Here is a 14,340-nt window from a genome sequence, read left to right on the forward strand (position 1 = left end):
TTGCGTGCTGGGAATTTATTCGCTTGTTTTTCTCGGGCAACAAAGTTAAATTATTGATGAACTCGCGCCAAAGCACCCGATTGGTCAACGCTACGACGTTCGAATTTTGTTGATTTTGCCGATCGTTCGCAAAAAGATTTTGTCATTAAAAGACGTACATATATGAGAGTAGATCGATAATCGAGGTGAAAAAAAATAACAATGAAATAATTTGTTTGATGATGTAACTTCCGCGCAAGATTTCGTACACCGAATTGAGACGCAAAAGGAAAGTACAGAGCGAAGGTTCTCGAGCGCATAGCACGCGGTACGCGGAGTTCCCCTGTGCTATTTTAAGAAAGACCTTCCAAAACGCTCTTATTGTCAAGGGTGAATACTTAAATAGGTAGTTTTTATAGTTAACAGCGTAAATTTTATTTTACCCCATTTTCAATTTTTCAATCGCTTATTGTGTAAAAAATATCGAATGTCGCGGAAATTACAAATATATGTACAGATTATACAATAAATTATTTATTGTTGCCGTATAATTTAAGGGAGCGGTCCATGCTCACCGAAGCTATGAATTCTGCATTTCTACCGAAACGAACGGCAGTCACTGCGGCTGTGTGATCGTTGAATGTTTTCAGCTCCACCCATTGTTTGCAAACGTAAATTCTGAAATAAGAAATAGACAAGTAAGACGTTGACCTTTATTTTATTTTATTTCATTTTTTTTGCAATCTAAATGGTTTTATGCCTACCTCACATCTGATCCACAGACGGCCAAATAAGTACCACTTTGATCAAAGCAAATGTCCTTAACTTCATAAGATTCATCTAACTGCAGTGTCTTAAAGTTTTTCAATTTGCGCAAATCCCACAGTTTAACGCAAGAATCTTCGGCAGCTGTTGCCAAATAGTAACCATTTTCTGAAAAGCTAATAGCTGTGATAGGCCCTGAATGTCCAGGGAAGTTGGCAACGTTTGACTGCTCCTTCAAATCCCAAATCTTCACCTGTGAATCTATTGTACCTGTGCCAAAGATTAGACCGTCAGGATGAAACTGAGCTGTGGTCAATGGCTGACTACCCTGTCCAGCGACCTACAAACGAAAATAGATTAGATTAAATTTAGTAACTAAATTAAAATCTCACATGTAAACAAATTTAAATAGCACATCAGTAATACTTTTGTGAGAAGTAAGCCAGATCTGATATCGGAGAAGGCCCAGCAATGATCAAGGGAAGAACTAAGTAAATAGTCTCCAGTGGGATGTAATGATAATCCTGTAACAGGCGCATCGTGAGTACGCATCAAGAGTGACGTTTGACTAGTATTAACGTTCCAAACTCGAATAGTTGTATCGGGTGATGCAGTCATAACAATATCCTCTGTTGGATGATAAATTACACGCGTTATCTGTAAAAATATGCGATTATTAATTTCAGGTACATCATTGAATTTTTTAATATTGTAGCAAATTTCTAAACAATGTAATACTTTTTTGGTATGACCCTTAAGTATAGCAACTATTTGCTCAGTATCTTTGTTGAAGACTGTTGCATTTTTGTCAGCACCTCCTGTTATTACTTTACTTGTATCAGCTCCATGAATATCCAGAGCTAGAATACCAGGAATACTGGCAGAGTGAAGACCCTTGAACATAAAAAAAAAATTAAGAAACCTATTTAAAGTAATATGAATAAAAATATTTGTTTTAATAAATATACCGGGTGGGATGCAAGAGTTTGAAATGATTTGATAGTGTCTTGAGTAAGAAGATCCTCTGGAACTGATCGGCCTCTCTTTTTCCTCTCTTGAGTAAGAACTGTGGCTTTTTCTTGCAACTTTTGAATGATATCTTCTGTTATTCCTGCTTGTTCATCTGGTTGCATAGCCATACCACCAGCTTCCGCAAGTGCCTATAAATTGAAGAAAGTCATGTAGTTTCTAAAGCATGTAAATTATACCGAAATCAAAATAAAAGACTTACAGGTTGAGGAATATTTGTTGGCGCTGTTCCAACTTGTGGTTTGAGTAAAGCCAATGCCTCCTTAGCTGCAGCAGCTTCTTTGGCTAATTTCGCAACTTTTCGACATGCTGCATCATGTTGATACAATCCATGAGAAAGTTCTGAACGTGTAACTTGCAAATGCTGCTTCAATGAAAATGTGTTGAGCATTACAGTATCATACTCATCTTGTAAATCTTTAAGTATAGATGGTATCGATGTTGAAGATGGTGCATTTGGTTTACTTGACTGAGCTGAAATCAAGATATTGTTTAACAAATATATAAATGAATACATAACTTAATGATAGTATTACAGTGATTGAAAATCATGATAATTATAAAAACTCACTTCTCACTGCAATCAGTTGATCTAAATTCAAGTCTTTTCCATTAATAGGATCAACTCCATTTTCTGCCACATATTTCTCTATAAGACGTCTTTCAAAAATTAAGCCAGATACTGGAGAGACAACGGGCTCCTCCGGAACCTCGTTGGAAACTGTATAAAAAAATAATAATTACAATAAACGGTATTTTTGAAATATTCAAATATGTTTTGAGAATCAATACTTTTTCTTGAATTATTCAATTACAGAGCATATACGCCAGAATAATAAATATCAACATAAGTAAACATAACCATACTACGAACATCATTAATTCTTACTAAAGCTAACATACTAGTGTCTTTTAAAAAACAAAGGATCAAATTTTACAATAGCACTGCGATTAGTGAACAAATAAAATAACATAAAAATATGTAAATCTAAGAAGAAGAAAATATAAACAACTTACGTGCACAGTAGAGCATTTTGTCGAAGTTGTTTTGAGCTCTAAACTGTTGCCAACCTAAAAAGCCGCATCACTCATCAGTAGTGCAAACCGAAAGTCAGTGTCCAATAGTGCGTTTACTAATACCGCGAATACAAGATGACGTGATAGAAGTAGAAAATTTTGTAAAAATGTATACTTTACTGAGTGGGTTTTACAAGTATCTCGTCCAAAAAGATGAGTTTTTCATACTCATTTTGGGACTTGACAATGCTGGCAAAACTGTAAGTAATAAACAATTGAAATTCTAGTTAACCTCTTTAATAATTGTTTATTTAATTGTTGGCATATTGCCTCTATCTATAGACTTATTTAGAAGCAGCAAAAACGAAGTTCACTAAGAATTACAAGGGTATGAACCCCAGTAAAATAACTACGACTGTAGGATTAAATATTGGGAAAATAGATACTGCTGGAATACGACTTAACTTTTGGGATCTTGGTGGACAAGAAGAACTACAATCTTTGTGGGATAAGGTAATATTGAAATAAAAAGTTTTGCTGTTTTCTTATGAGTATAAAACTCTAAATTATAACTTTATTTTGCAGTACTATGCTGAATCCCATGCTGTAATTTACATTGTTGATTCATCAGATAGAGATAGAATACCTGTATCTAAAGAAACATTTGGTTTGTTAATCTATTTTCACCCTTATTATTTCCACAATGAATTGTTGAACTTTTATTGATTTATATTTTCTAATATTTGTAGATAAAGTTATATCATCGGAGCATCTTCAGGGAGTTCCACTTCTAGTATTAGCTAACAAACAAGATATTGATGACTGCATGGGTGTACGAGAAGTAAAACCCATATTTAATCAAAATGCTCACTTAATAGGAAGAAGAGATTGCATGGTGATGCCTGTTTCTGCATTGAATGGGTAAGATTTTTATAAATTAATTTAGTTTCTCAAATTTTAATGCATAATGCTGTAACTAAAGTCTGTGTTGAATTTTGTTTCAAAAAATAGAGAGGGTGTAGATGAAGGTATCCGGTGGTTAGTCGATTGCATTAAAAGAAACAGTGACATACGGCCTCCACGAAATCAGGACAATAATTGTATAACGTAAAAATCATTTAACATTCCATCAATTATTGTTTAATCATGAAATTTTTACATATATATATTTGTAATTTTAATAAATATTGTTTTTGTTTTGTAAACAGACTGAAAGTCATAATTGTATAAAGAAATATTTTAGAATAATACTTTTAAATGAAAATCATAAAGGTGTGTAATTGATTCTTTTTTATTCTAAAAGTAGATCGACTATAAGACTTTATAGAATAAGAAATCTTATATGATTTAAAAAATTATCTCAAAGGCTAAAATCCATGACTAAAAATCTATGCCAGAGTTGATAGATGGATACTCCAAAGGTGTACAGTGCACACCTGCTGATAGCAGAAAACAGACTGAGATAAGAGATAACAAGCCGTTGCTGCTCTTGCCTGCCTTTCTATTATATTAGTGATAATTGATAAAAGACCCGAACGGTGTCGCAGAGCTCATACGTGTGGTTGTATACCTGCCTGCTTCAAGCGTTATTTTCATATGAACCACTAAGTTTTGCTTGTTTTCTCACATCATGTGGCCTTATTATGAGACTGATGATTGGAGCATTCTGCCACCAGAACTTAACAGAAGGTAAATAACATTTTTATTCTTCAACTCACTGACAAGTAGTGAAAAAATCTGTGAGTTTATTAAAAATATGGTTGGCCACCTTAAGCTAGAAAATATTATCTTTATTACTTGACACTTTGATCAAGACTAGAGTAATATAGCAACTAGCTTGCATTTTTGTATGTACCTGTGCTCCAAGTTGGGTATGCTAGAGTGTAAGGTAAGAATTTTCCCAAACGAAAAAAAAAATGAACTGAGTGACAATATTATTTAATGTGGTGATAAAAAATTAATAACTTCGAAATGCGTTCCCGCTTTTCAACGCGACTAAACGTAAGACTGTGTGTAAAGTAGACAGAGTTTTTATCTATCTATATGGCAGAGAGTGAGGTATGTGTAATACTATTCCATTTCATCAGCTGTTGCAAAGACAAACAACAATATACGTTCGGGTATGCAGCCGAATTTGAAGAATTATTTATGCAAGAATTGACAATCGATAAATTTTATAAGCGAAAAAAAGTGCATTCTCAATAACGTCAATTTGATAAAATATATCATCAGCCATCTTGGTTTCTATTAAATTAAACAGCGTTGCCAAGATTGTTGAGTTGTAAACCTCGTCTCAGCAATTACGAATTGTCGAATTACGTAGAATCCATCATTTAAAACGTTCTCCAATATTATCGTCGATAATCCTTTTATTAACAATCACGCGAGAAATTTTACGCTACTGCTACCTTTTGCTTTCCACCTTATATGCTACATCCACCCACAATAAAGCCTCTCAGCCATGATACGAAGATAAAACATAAAATCATAAATTATAAGAGTACAAGAAAGCCTGCGCAGATTTCACTATAACCGCAACCTCCCATCAAAGCAGTTCGAATTTCCCACTTGATGCGGAGCAGCAATACTCGCGCGCAGCCGCGAGAGGTTCGCCAAAAAAACAGCCTGCAGCAGCACCGTGACCGCACCAAAAAGAGCTCAACACGGCAACGTCGCCTCTACGTCCAACTATCCCGCACTGCCCTCGCGGTGTCCGTGTCCGTGTCCGTGTGTGTGTGTGTGTGTCTACTGTGTACACCTTGTTCGCGGGTAGACACACAGTAGTAACTAGTAAGTAGAGCTGCTGAGCCAGGCTGAACTACACACACACGCACACATTAGTCTGGGTATATAGTCCTGACTCCTGACCGTCATCTCAGGCTGCTGCTCGTGAGTCGTGTCTCGTGTGTCCAGAGATAGTGCTTGCAGAGGACAGCCGCCCCCAGGTAGCGACCTGCAGTGTCCCAGTGAGCGAGCCGACTATGTCCGAGAGAGTCCGCGAGCTGATCTAACCCGTCCGCGACCCTTTCTCGCTCTCTCGCTGTCTACCCCTTTCCTCCCCGGAGCTAGCTAGCCGAGAGATATCAGGGTACGTATATATACGATGTTCTCGCAGCTCTACTCTCTTTTTCTGTGCAGTGACTTTTTTTCTCGACCCTGTCCTCGATCACTCGCTCGGCTTATCCCGCACGTATTATAACGCCAAGTTCTATTCTATAACCGTCGTTCGATTGATCAACTATAGATAGTAAGCGCGCGGGCGACGATGTTGACAGGCAGAGAACAGGTTCTCGGGCGCTGCAGCTCAGCTCGACTTGGAAAAGGGGCAAGCTCTAGTAGTATAGGTAATTGCGGGCTCATTACCGAGTGATAAAATTCAAAGTCAAAGTGTAGACGGGGCAGAGCTACTTAGTATAGTCGCATATATATACACGCGCTTTTCTTTTCCGCCCGCGTAGGTGTGTGCATTGTACAAGTGCGTGTGGGTGCGCATGTAGGTGCGGTGGTGAGGGCGCCAAACTCGTCGTCGCGAGGATCATATATATGTGTGCTCGCGGTTCGCGTGTTTGCATAGCCGAGCGCGAGACAAGACCATACAGTATTATAGTATAGGTAGTGTGCCTCTTATAACTCTGCAGAGAGAACTGGACTGTATCACTGTACTGCTGCAGTTGGACTTCTCCTCGTCTGCAGACGGCGCAAGGCTCGACTACTGTGCAGGTGGGTGTTGCGCGCGTGCCAAGAGTCGAGTCACCGACGTGTGCGCTTTCCCCCGAGAATCTCTCTTCTCTTCTTTTTTCCTCCATAAGCACCTGCAGGGCACTCGACGGTGCATCAACCCTATATTCCTTCTCGTGCCTCGGGCCTATGTGTCATCTGTGACTCCGAATTGCCTCTTGCTCGTATCGTTGCATGCCTGCGCATATAGGTATGAATCAGGGACACGGTCATGACGGCTATCTCCTCGTCATCTCGAGCGTGGCACCCGCGACAGCTGTAACCTGTAAGCTCTCGCGAAATTGATTCGGTTGGGTTAGGCTCCCGTTGGGATTGATTCGCTCGAAACTTTATTAATATGGTTCATTTTACGAGCTCGCTCGATAGCCGCAACGTTTTCATTTATAATCAGATCTATTTATAGTTTATAACAATTCTGCGCTCATGCGAAATTGGTTCTATTGATGATGAGTATCGAGCAACGTTGAGATGAGAATGCTTTAAGATTATTCGTTGCTACCCGATGGAAGGATAAATTGATGAAATTATTAATTGGACAATGTTGATTTGAAAACGATGGTCTACAACTTTAATCTTATTTTAAAGTATATTTTAATATACTTTCATACATAACAAGATTATATAGAAGCCTACTGTAGTTTGATTCTTCATGCGACTTTTTTGTGTCAAAGTACTTGTTGCACAAATAGGTCTCAAAGTACTTAACTCCTCATGTGCATTCATCTTCATTGAACAATTTGCTGTTTGCATCACTTTATCATAGTAGATATTGTGCTCATGTAAATTTCCGTACCAATATCCTGTGACATTAACATTGTATTTGTTATTCATTAGCCTTTGTCTCATGCTGCGTTGTACAATTTGCTTTTTTCAAACTGAAGTACTTTAAAAATGCTGTATTTTATTGCTTAATCGGATAAGTCACTTTCAAAGAGTTACTTTTCTTTATTTTATACTAGAATATTTATTTCAATTGATTCTTTTAAAGTACAATTAATCAGTTTAAATGTATCATTGTCATTGATATATGTCTAACAGGACAAAACGAGCTTGCCAGAGTTGTATACAGTACTAACTACCAGTCATTTGTTTGTCTTTGCAACAGTGGCCGAAGAGCTACCAACCAAAAAGCTGAAAGACAATGAACGCCTCAGAACATGGGTAAATTTTCCCTTTTTCAACTTTTGCCATATGTAGATAAAAACAGTTAACCATATCATTCTGTCATTGCCAGTCAAACATTGGCAAAAAGAGTTTGAGTGTGTATAATCCAGCATGGGTGTGTACTTATTTCAGGTTTAACCCAGCCTTTAACATGGCCTCCATCAAACAAGCCTTCAATGAGGCAGTGGAAAGAGGTAGGCTTTTTTATTAACGTGTTCTGATTTTTTCTGTAAATAATTTATTTTTGAACCGTCAAAGCACAAGTTTTTCTTCATCATTTTCACTGCTTTTGCAAACAAATTTTTCAAAAACTTTATATTTTATCATCTTCAAATTAGAATCAATATTGTATATATTTCTATATGCAAATCATTTGCAACTAATTTCAGGTTTCTTAGTTACCAAAATATAGAATCAACAATTGTGAAATATTTTTAAAGTTTTATTAAAATGAAATATTCAAAATGCTTTGCACTTAACACATTGCTATCATCTAACCACACAGTGCACTGATAACATATTGTTAATTACAAGTTTCAACAGTGAGAATGCCAGCACCTACTCGACTGCGGGATCTCATAAGACAAATCCGAGCAGCAAGAACTGCTGCTGAAGAAAGAACAGTGGTCAATAAAGAATGTGCATACATTCGATCTACTTTCAGAGAAGAAGATAGTGTTTGGAGATGTCGCAATATTGCCAAACTTCTGTATATTCACATGCTAGGGTGAGTGTGCTTCTATGGTTTTATTTATGATTTATTGAAAACTTGTAATAATGACTTCTTAAATAGAGAGCTTTATTTACTGACTTTTGATGATGTTACAGATATCCAGCACATTTTGGACAATTGGAATGCTTAAAACTGATTGCGTCTCCAAGGTTCACTGATAAACGTATAGGATATCTTGGAGCTATGCTCCTTCTGGATGAACGACAAGATGTTCACTTATTGATCACAAATTGTTTAAAGAAGTATGAGTAAACAAAAATGTATTTCTTAGGCAAATATATTAGACTAAACTAACCACTTGTTTCAATTATTACAGTGATTTGAATAGCTCTACTCAATTTGTGATTGGTTTGGCATTATGTACACTTGGTGCAATCGCTTCTCCTGAAATGGCAAGAGATTTGGCATCTGAAGTTGAGAGATTAATGAAATCACCAAATGCATATATTAGAAAAAAGGCTGCTCTATGTGCATTTCGAATAATCAGGCGTGTACCAGAATTGATGGAGATGTTTCTACCAGCTACAAGAAGCTTGCTAACTGAAAAGAATCATGGTGTTCTGATAACTGGAGTAACACTGATCACAGAAATGTGTGAAAACAGTGTGGACACGTTAAATCATTTCAAGAAGGTTAGTTACAGTGGAAATTTTGGCTTTCATATTTGAAAAACTATAAAAATAAAATATGTTCAACCATGATGTACAAAAACTTAGGTGTTCTTGACTAGCAATGTCTTGTAGGATAAAAATTCTTACAAAATTGCCATTAATGCAAGACATTAATTTTATTTTTATAAATAGTTAAGATTACAATCTACAATTTGTTTCTATTTAGGAATGCGGCCATCGAGAGGTAAATGCGAAATGTTCAGTGTTTTTTTCGCATGATTTGCTTTGCATACTGATATGCAAGCTTTGCTACTTACATCTTATAAGATCGCATTTCTAAATTTATTCTTCACAGTTAAAATTTCAACACTTATAAGTATCATAATATGGTCGTAACTCCTAGTATCATAAAATCATAATTATCTAGACATTGCTTAACTATTATTTACGTACATCAAAATTAAAAATAAACCTGTACCGTCAATCCGTTATTCATTGTTTGAATCATGAATATTGCATGATTATTACGTTTATAAGTATCGCAAAACTTGAGATCAAAATCCCACATCCAATTGCTTCAAATAATTTTATATTTATCTTCACATTTTTATGTTCAGTAATTAGTATTGAGGATAAATCTCATTTGTGGCAAATGTTTTTATCAAGATGTAAAGTATATTCTATCATGTACCACGTAATTTTGATGTTCACAGGTGTTTCTCCTCTGCACTTTATGTGGATTTTGACTTAAATTTAGTAAATTCAAGGTTTCTAACTGAACTTTTTTTTTGTTTGTTTTGCAGATTGTGCCGAATCTTGTCAGGATTCTTAAAAACTTGATACTTGCTGGATACTCTCCTGAGCATGACGTGTCTGGCGTGTCTGATCCATTCCTCCAAGTTAAAATCTTACGTCTTTTGCGAATCCTGGGACGTAACGACGTAGATGCTTCTGAAGCTATGAACGATATTCTCGCTCAAGTCGCTACCAATACCGAAACCAGTAAAAATGTAGGCAACACGATTTTATATGAAACTGTTCTATCAATTATGGACATAAAGTCTGAAAGCGGCCTGCGAGTGCTGGCTGTAAATATTTTGGGAAGATTTTTGTTAAATAATGACAAGAATATTCGTTATGTTGCTTTGAATACATTGTTGAAGACCGTTTTCGTTGATACTAGTGCTGTTCAAAGACACAGAGCAACAATTCTGGTAAATTAAATATCCTATATAATTTGTGCCGCATATTATTATTTTACTAATATATAAACCATTGTTTAGGAATGCTTAAAAGATCCAGATGTATCGATAAGACGTAGAGCAATGGAGCTCAGCTTTGCTCTTATTGATACCAATAATATAAGAAATATGATGAAAGAATTGCTGATTTTCCTGGAACGTGCAGATCCGGAGTTTAAAGCGCAATGCAGCAGCAACATTGTAATGTCCGCCGAGCGGTTTGCTCCTGGCAAACGTTGGCATCTTGAAACGCTTTTCAAAGTTCTGGTTGCGGTAAATAAAAAATTCTAAAACTTAATGAAGCACATAATAACTCTTATAATGTTTATAATAATTGCATACATTTTTGGCTAGGCTGGCAATTACGTAAGAGATGATGTCGTTGCTTGTACTATACAGCTTATATCTGAAACGGAGAGCCAACAAGTTTATGCCGTTAGCGCATTGTGGCGAGCTCTTGAAAAAGATACATATGATAAGCAGCCACTAACGCAAGTTGCTACTTGGTGTATTGGAGAGTACGGTGACTTACTTTTATATGGGCCACATCCAGAAGATTCTGATGCTCCTGTTAATGTAAATATTAATCGCTGATGACTATAATTTAATTAACTTCATAATACCTTGTAATCTTCTTTTTTTCAGTTGACTGAGGATGAAGTAATAGATGTATATCAAAGACTATTATGGAGTCCTCAAAACACAGTAGTTACAAAGCAGTATACTTTGTTATCTTTGACGAAACTGAGCACACGATTTCAGCGGGGAAATGAGTAAGTCGATTCGACATAGAGTGTTCAATTTCGCATACAAGTTTTTTAAAACAATATCTTTTTGGTTTGCTTTTTGTGAGAGTCTTTTTATTTTTATTATCTATAGTATACATTTTGCAGTATGCTACCTCCATTTTACAGGAAAATTCGACAAATTATCGACACGTTCGGCAGCAATCTGCACATCGAATTACAACAGCGAGGAATTGAATTTTCACAACTCTTCAGGAAATATGATCATTTGAGACCTTCGTTATTAGAAAGGATGCCCGCAATGGAGACAGCAAGACCACAAGCCAATGGAATTATTGGGGTAGTAAACGGGGATCCTGAAGTTGAAGAAGAAAAGCCACAAGTAATCGAACCTGTAAATGCCACTCCTCCATCTGACTCAGTAAGTAGTGCGTCTTCACCGATGAATTAATGCGAGTACGAGAGTTTCATGTTTGTATAATTTTATAGAGTGCTCTTCTGGATCTACTTGGAAGCAGTGATTTAAATTCGCCAATATCGACTGCTCCAGTTAACAATCTTTCCGCAGCTACAACGCCGGTTACGAATAATAATGATTTGTTAGACCTGCTTGGAGGTTTAGATCTGTCAACTGCCTCTGCGCCAACAATACCTCAACAACAGTCTCCACAGCAAATTTTCAGTCCTACGAATACTTCTAACTATCTCGTAGACGGTTTATTGAATTCTTCCTCAATGCCAATTCAAAATGGTAAAATCGGCATTCCATTAACTGTAAAATACATGTTGTTATGTAATCGATTTAATTTTTAAAAATTTTCATAGCTCCCGAAATTCCAAGTATGGTTGTGTTTGATAAGCAAGGATTGAAAATTACTTTCAAGCTAGAACGATCGCTTGACAATCCAGATTTGTTAGTGATTAATATGGTGGCTCAAAATTCAGGAATGTCACCAATCACTGACTTTTTGTTCCAAGCTGCTGTTCCGAAGGTATGTAAAATTTGTACACTTTAAATTTGGTTAAATATAAAAAAAATAACGTGGTTTCTTTCTTATAGACATTCCAGTTAAACATGTTATCTCCGTCGGGTACGGCACTTCCCCCCTCCGGACAAGTTACCCAAGTACTAAAAGTTACAAATATAAATAAGGTAAAATATTTATTTTCTTAAATCGTTATGTAAATTATGATGAACTTCTGATGTATCATATTATTTATTAATATATTCGAACATTACAGGCAGCATTACGAATGCGACTACGTATATCTTATACTGGCACTGCTGGACCCGTCCTTGAACAAGCCGAAGTGAACAACTTTCCTACGACAACGGTGCAGTGACAACACGTGATACAAAAGCCAATTGTATATACGCCTGCCTAAGAATTTAAGCACGTCTTGCATAGACTGATAAACAAACCAATCTCATTTTTACAATCACGTGTTGGATCATCTTCTCATACGTCGAGAACGCAATACCACCATGGAGTTCGAAAGCCACGGAAGCTCGCACGATGATTCAAGTGTAAAAAAGAAAAAAGCTCGCTGATTCTTTACAGTCTCTTCGTGTCGATTAGGCTTTACAGGATCGGATATATATATTTTAATGTTTTTTCGAAGGCCGTGAATACTACAGACGTTTCTTTTTTTACTTTGTAATTAACGACAATGTAGAAAGAAAAACAAGACTACAAATGTACATATTAGCTAGAAGGCGTTCACGCGAAAACGTTCGCAAAACTCTGATAAATTTTGGGGGATACAAGCATTCACGATTTGGGAATATTTTCATTAGTATTCATATATGAATGTATAAACACGTTCAAAACACTCAGTGATCCGGCATATAGATGATCAATCGTTGTTTACTTTTCTTCTTTTTTTATCATCACTATGGTTTTAATTATAAAACTGATGAGTGCTACAAATTATGACGATTTTTACGGAATTAATTGCAGTACGCGAACAAGTTTGTAACAAATGTCGGAGATACGAGTGGCGTTGATATATTTTAGTAACCTATGATTTTACAGGACATTGAAGAGCTGTTTGACTGTTTTGAGTCTATCTTGTTTGCTATACGTATAACGTGTATGCCGGCCCCCTTGCAATTCTGTATTTTGGTAATGTGATGTGCAGATTGTGATATATTGTGAGCGCGATAACTGTAATTTACATCTACAAGTTTTGTATGAATGTGCACGTTGGCCAGGGATCAAATTTAAAAGACATTTTGTTAAATTTTATGGTGCTAAAAATCAGATACATGTAAGTGAAATCTACATAAATATCAAGCATATTAAAAAAGTTGAATGAGAACATTTTGAAGAAACTTGTATTATTTTAATAATTTATGTATGATATGATGGTTAATTTTTTAAAATGATTTACAATATTTATTGATAAGCTATGAGCAATATATTCATAATAAAATCAAATTATAAGATTGGAAATAATTTATTTAACGAGTCATTTAGAGCAATCTTGTAAAGTTTGACGATTAGTCGAATTGCGATTTAATAACTGCTTTCTAAAATTTTTTGACTACTTTTCTGTATGATACGACCCAATTGAGCTGCGTACACTGTGATAAAATATTAATATTACAGAGACAATATATGTTGTTTAATGTCGACTACTGAACGAATGTATTATTTATCATCGCTAAAACTGTCTCTCCATTTACGAAAAATAAGCATGGTGTATTGCGTCAATAATGATTTAATTGTATTAAATATTTATATAATCTTATGAGATTGCAATGTACTTAAATGGTGAAATTACCAAATTTATGAGATTGTTTTTTATATCTGCGCAATTTCGCAGATTATTAATAAAAGTTTTTAGTTTATAAGAAATAGCTGCCAACTTTATTGGTTGTATTTATTTTGTCTCACATTCAACATACCATCTCAAGGCCAAAAGTATGATAACAATTGTCAGTATAATAATGCGTTTTAGCTCCGTCCCTATGTGTGTTGTGCGTGATAATGATGAATGTACTTGAGAATAGTCAAAGAAAAAACGGTGAGGGTGCAAATATTCTGAGTGGCCTTGACCTTGATTCTGTGACTCGGAAACAGCTTTTCAATGTATTAAACTCCGCCTACTTGTTCATCACATTAATTAGTTTTATAAATCTATAAATAAATATATAAATATATATATATATAAATCGATAATGAAAATAATTAATGACACAGATGCTGTATATACTTTTTAGTGAATCAACGTGTGAAAATAAAGTGTATTTTTATTCCACTATATTTGTGTAAAACTTTTTTTTGTTGAAAACGAATTTCGTATTAATTGCA

The 14,340-nt window shown here is 35.6% G+C and overlaps 3 protein-coding genes across 15 annotated transcripts; 2 read left to right on the forward strand and 1 right to left on the reverse strand.

The window, feature by feature from the left end:
- Positions 1-389: 389 nt before the first annotated feature.
- On the reverse strand, positions 390-5,796 carry LOC100114354 (pre-mRNA-processing factor 19). The gene is made up of 9 exons (XM_031923457.2): positions 5,199-5,796; positions 2,791-2,844; positions 2,345-2,494; positions 1,976-2,247; positions 1,713-1,904; positions 1,483-1,638; positions 1,171-1,401; positions 744-1,084; positions 390-657 (listed from the first exon to the last, which is right to left on the reverse strand). Exons 2-9 carry the CDS (start codon positions 2,804-2,806, stop codon positions 510-512), a joined length of 1,506 nt encoding a protein of 501 aa, XP_031779317.1. The 5' UTR covers positions 2,807-2,844; positions 5,199-5,796; the 3' UTR covers positions 390-509.
- On the forward strand, positions 2,865-4,061 carry LOC100114035 (ADP-ribosylation factor-related protein 1). Its single transcript, XM_001599269.6, has 5 exons — positions 2,865-3,050; positions 3,133-3,303; positions 3,376-3,457; positions 3,540-3,711; positions 3,802-4,061. Exons 1-5 carry the CDS (start codon positions 2,958-2,960, stop codon positions 3,899-3,901), a joined length of 618 nt encoding a protein of 205 aa, XP_001599319.1. The 5' UTR covers positions 2,865-2,957; the 3' UTR covers positions 3,902-4,061.
- On the forward strand, positions 5,751-14,290 carry LOC100114390 (AP-1 complex subunit gamma-1). 13 transcript variants are annotated; one of them, XM_016982294.3, is made up of 16 exons: positions 5,751-5,878; positions 7,567-7,689; positions 7,825-7,886; positions 8,236-8,419; positions 8,521-8,667; positions 8,742-9,057; positions 9,263-9,280; positions 9,840-10,250; positions 10,320-10,550; positions 10,632-10,853; positions 10,923-11,050; positions 11,192-11,444; positions 11,513-11,774; positions 11,849-12,015; positions 12,084-12,176; positions 12,266-14,290. In XM_016982294.3, the coding sequence occupies exons 2-16, from the start codon at positions 7,670-7,672 to the stop codon at positions 12,365-12,367; spliced, it is 2,616 nt and encodes an 871-aa protein (XP_016837783.1). In that variant the 5' UTR covers positions 5,751-5,878; positions 7,567-7,669; the 3' UTR covers positions 12,368-14,290. The 13 variants fall into 13 exon arrangements, with proteins under 13 accessions (XP_016837783.1, XP_016837769.1, XP_031779313.1 ...); XM_016982280.3 differs by having other exon boundaries at positions 8,227-8,419; positions 11,171-11,444; positions 12,266-13,884; XM_031923453.2 differs by having other exon boundaries at positions 8,227-8,419; positions 12,266-13,884.
- The last annotated feature ends 50 nt before the right edge of the window (positions 14,291-14,340 follow it).

Source organism: Nasonia vitripennis, chromosome 2 (genome assembly GCF_009193385.2).
Source record: "Nasonia vitripennis strain AsymCx chromosome 2, Nvit_psr_1.1, whole genome shotgun sequence".
NCBI lineage: Eukaryota > Metazoa > Arthropoda > Insecta > Hymenoptera > Pteromalidae > Nasonia > Nasonia vitripennis.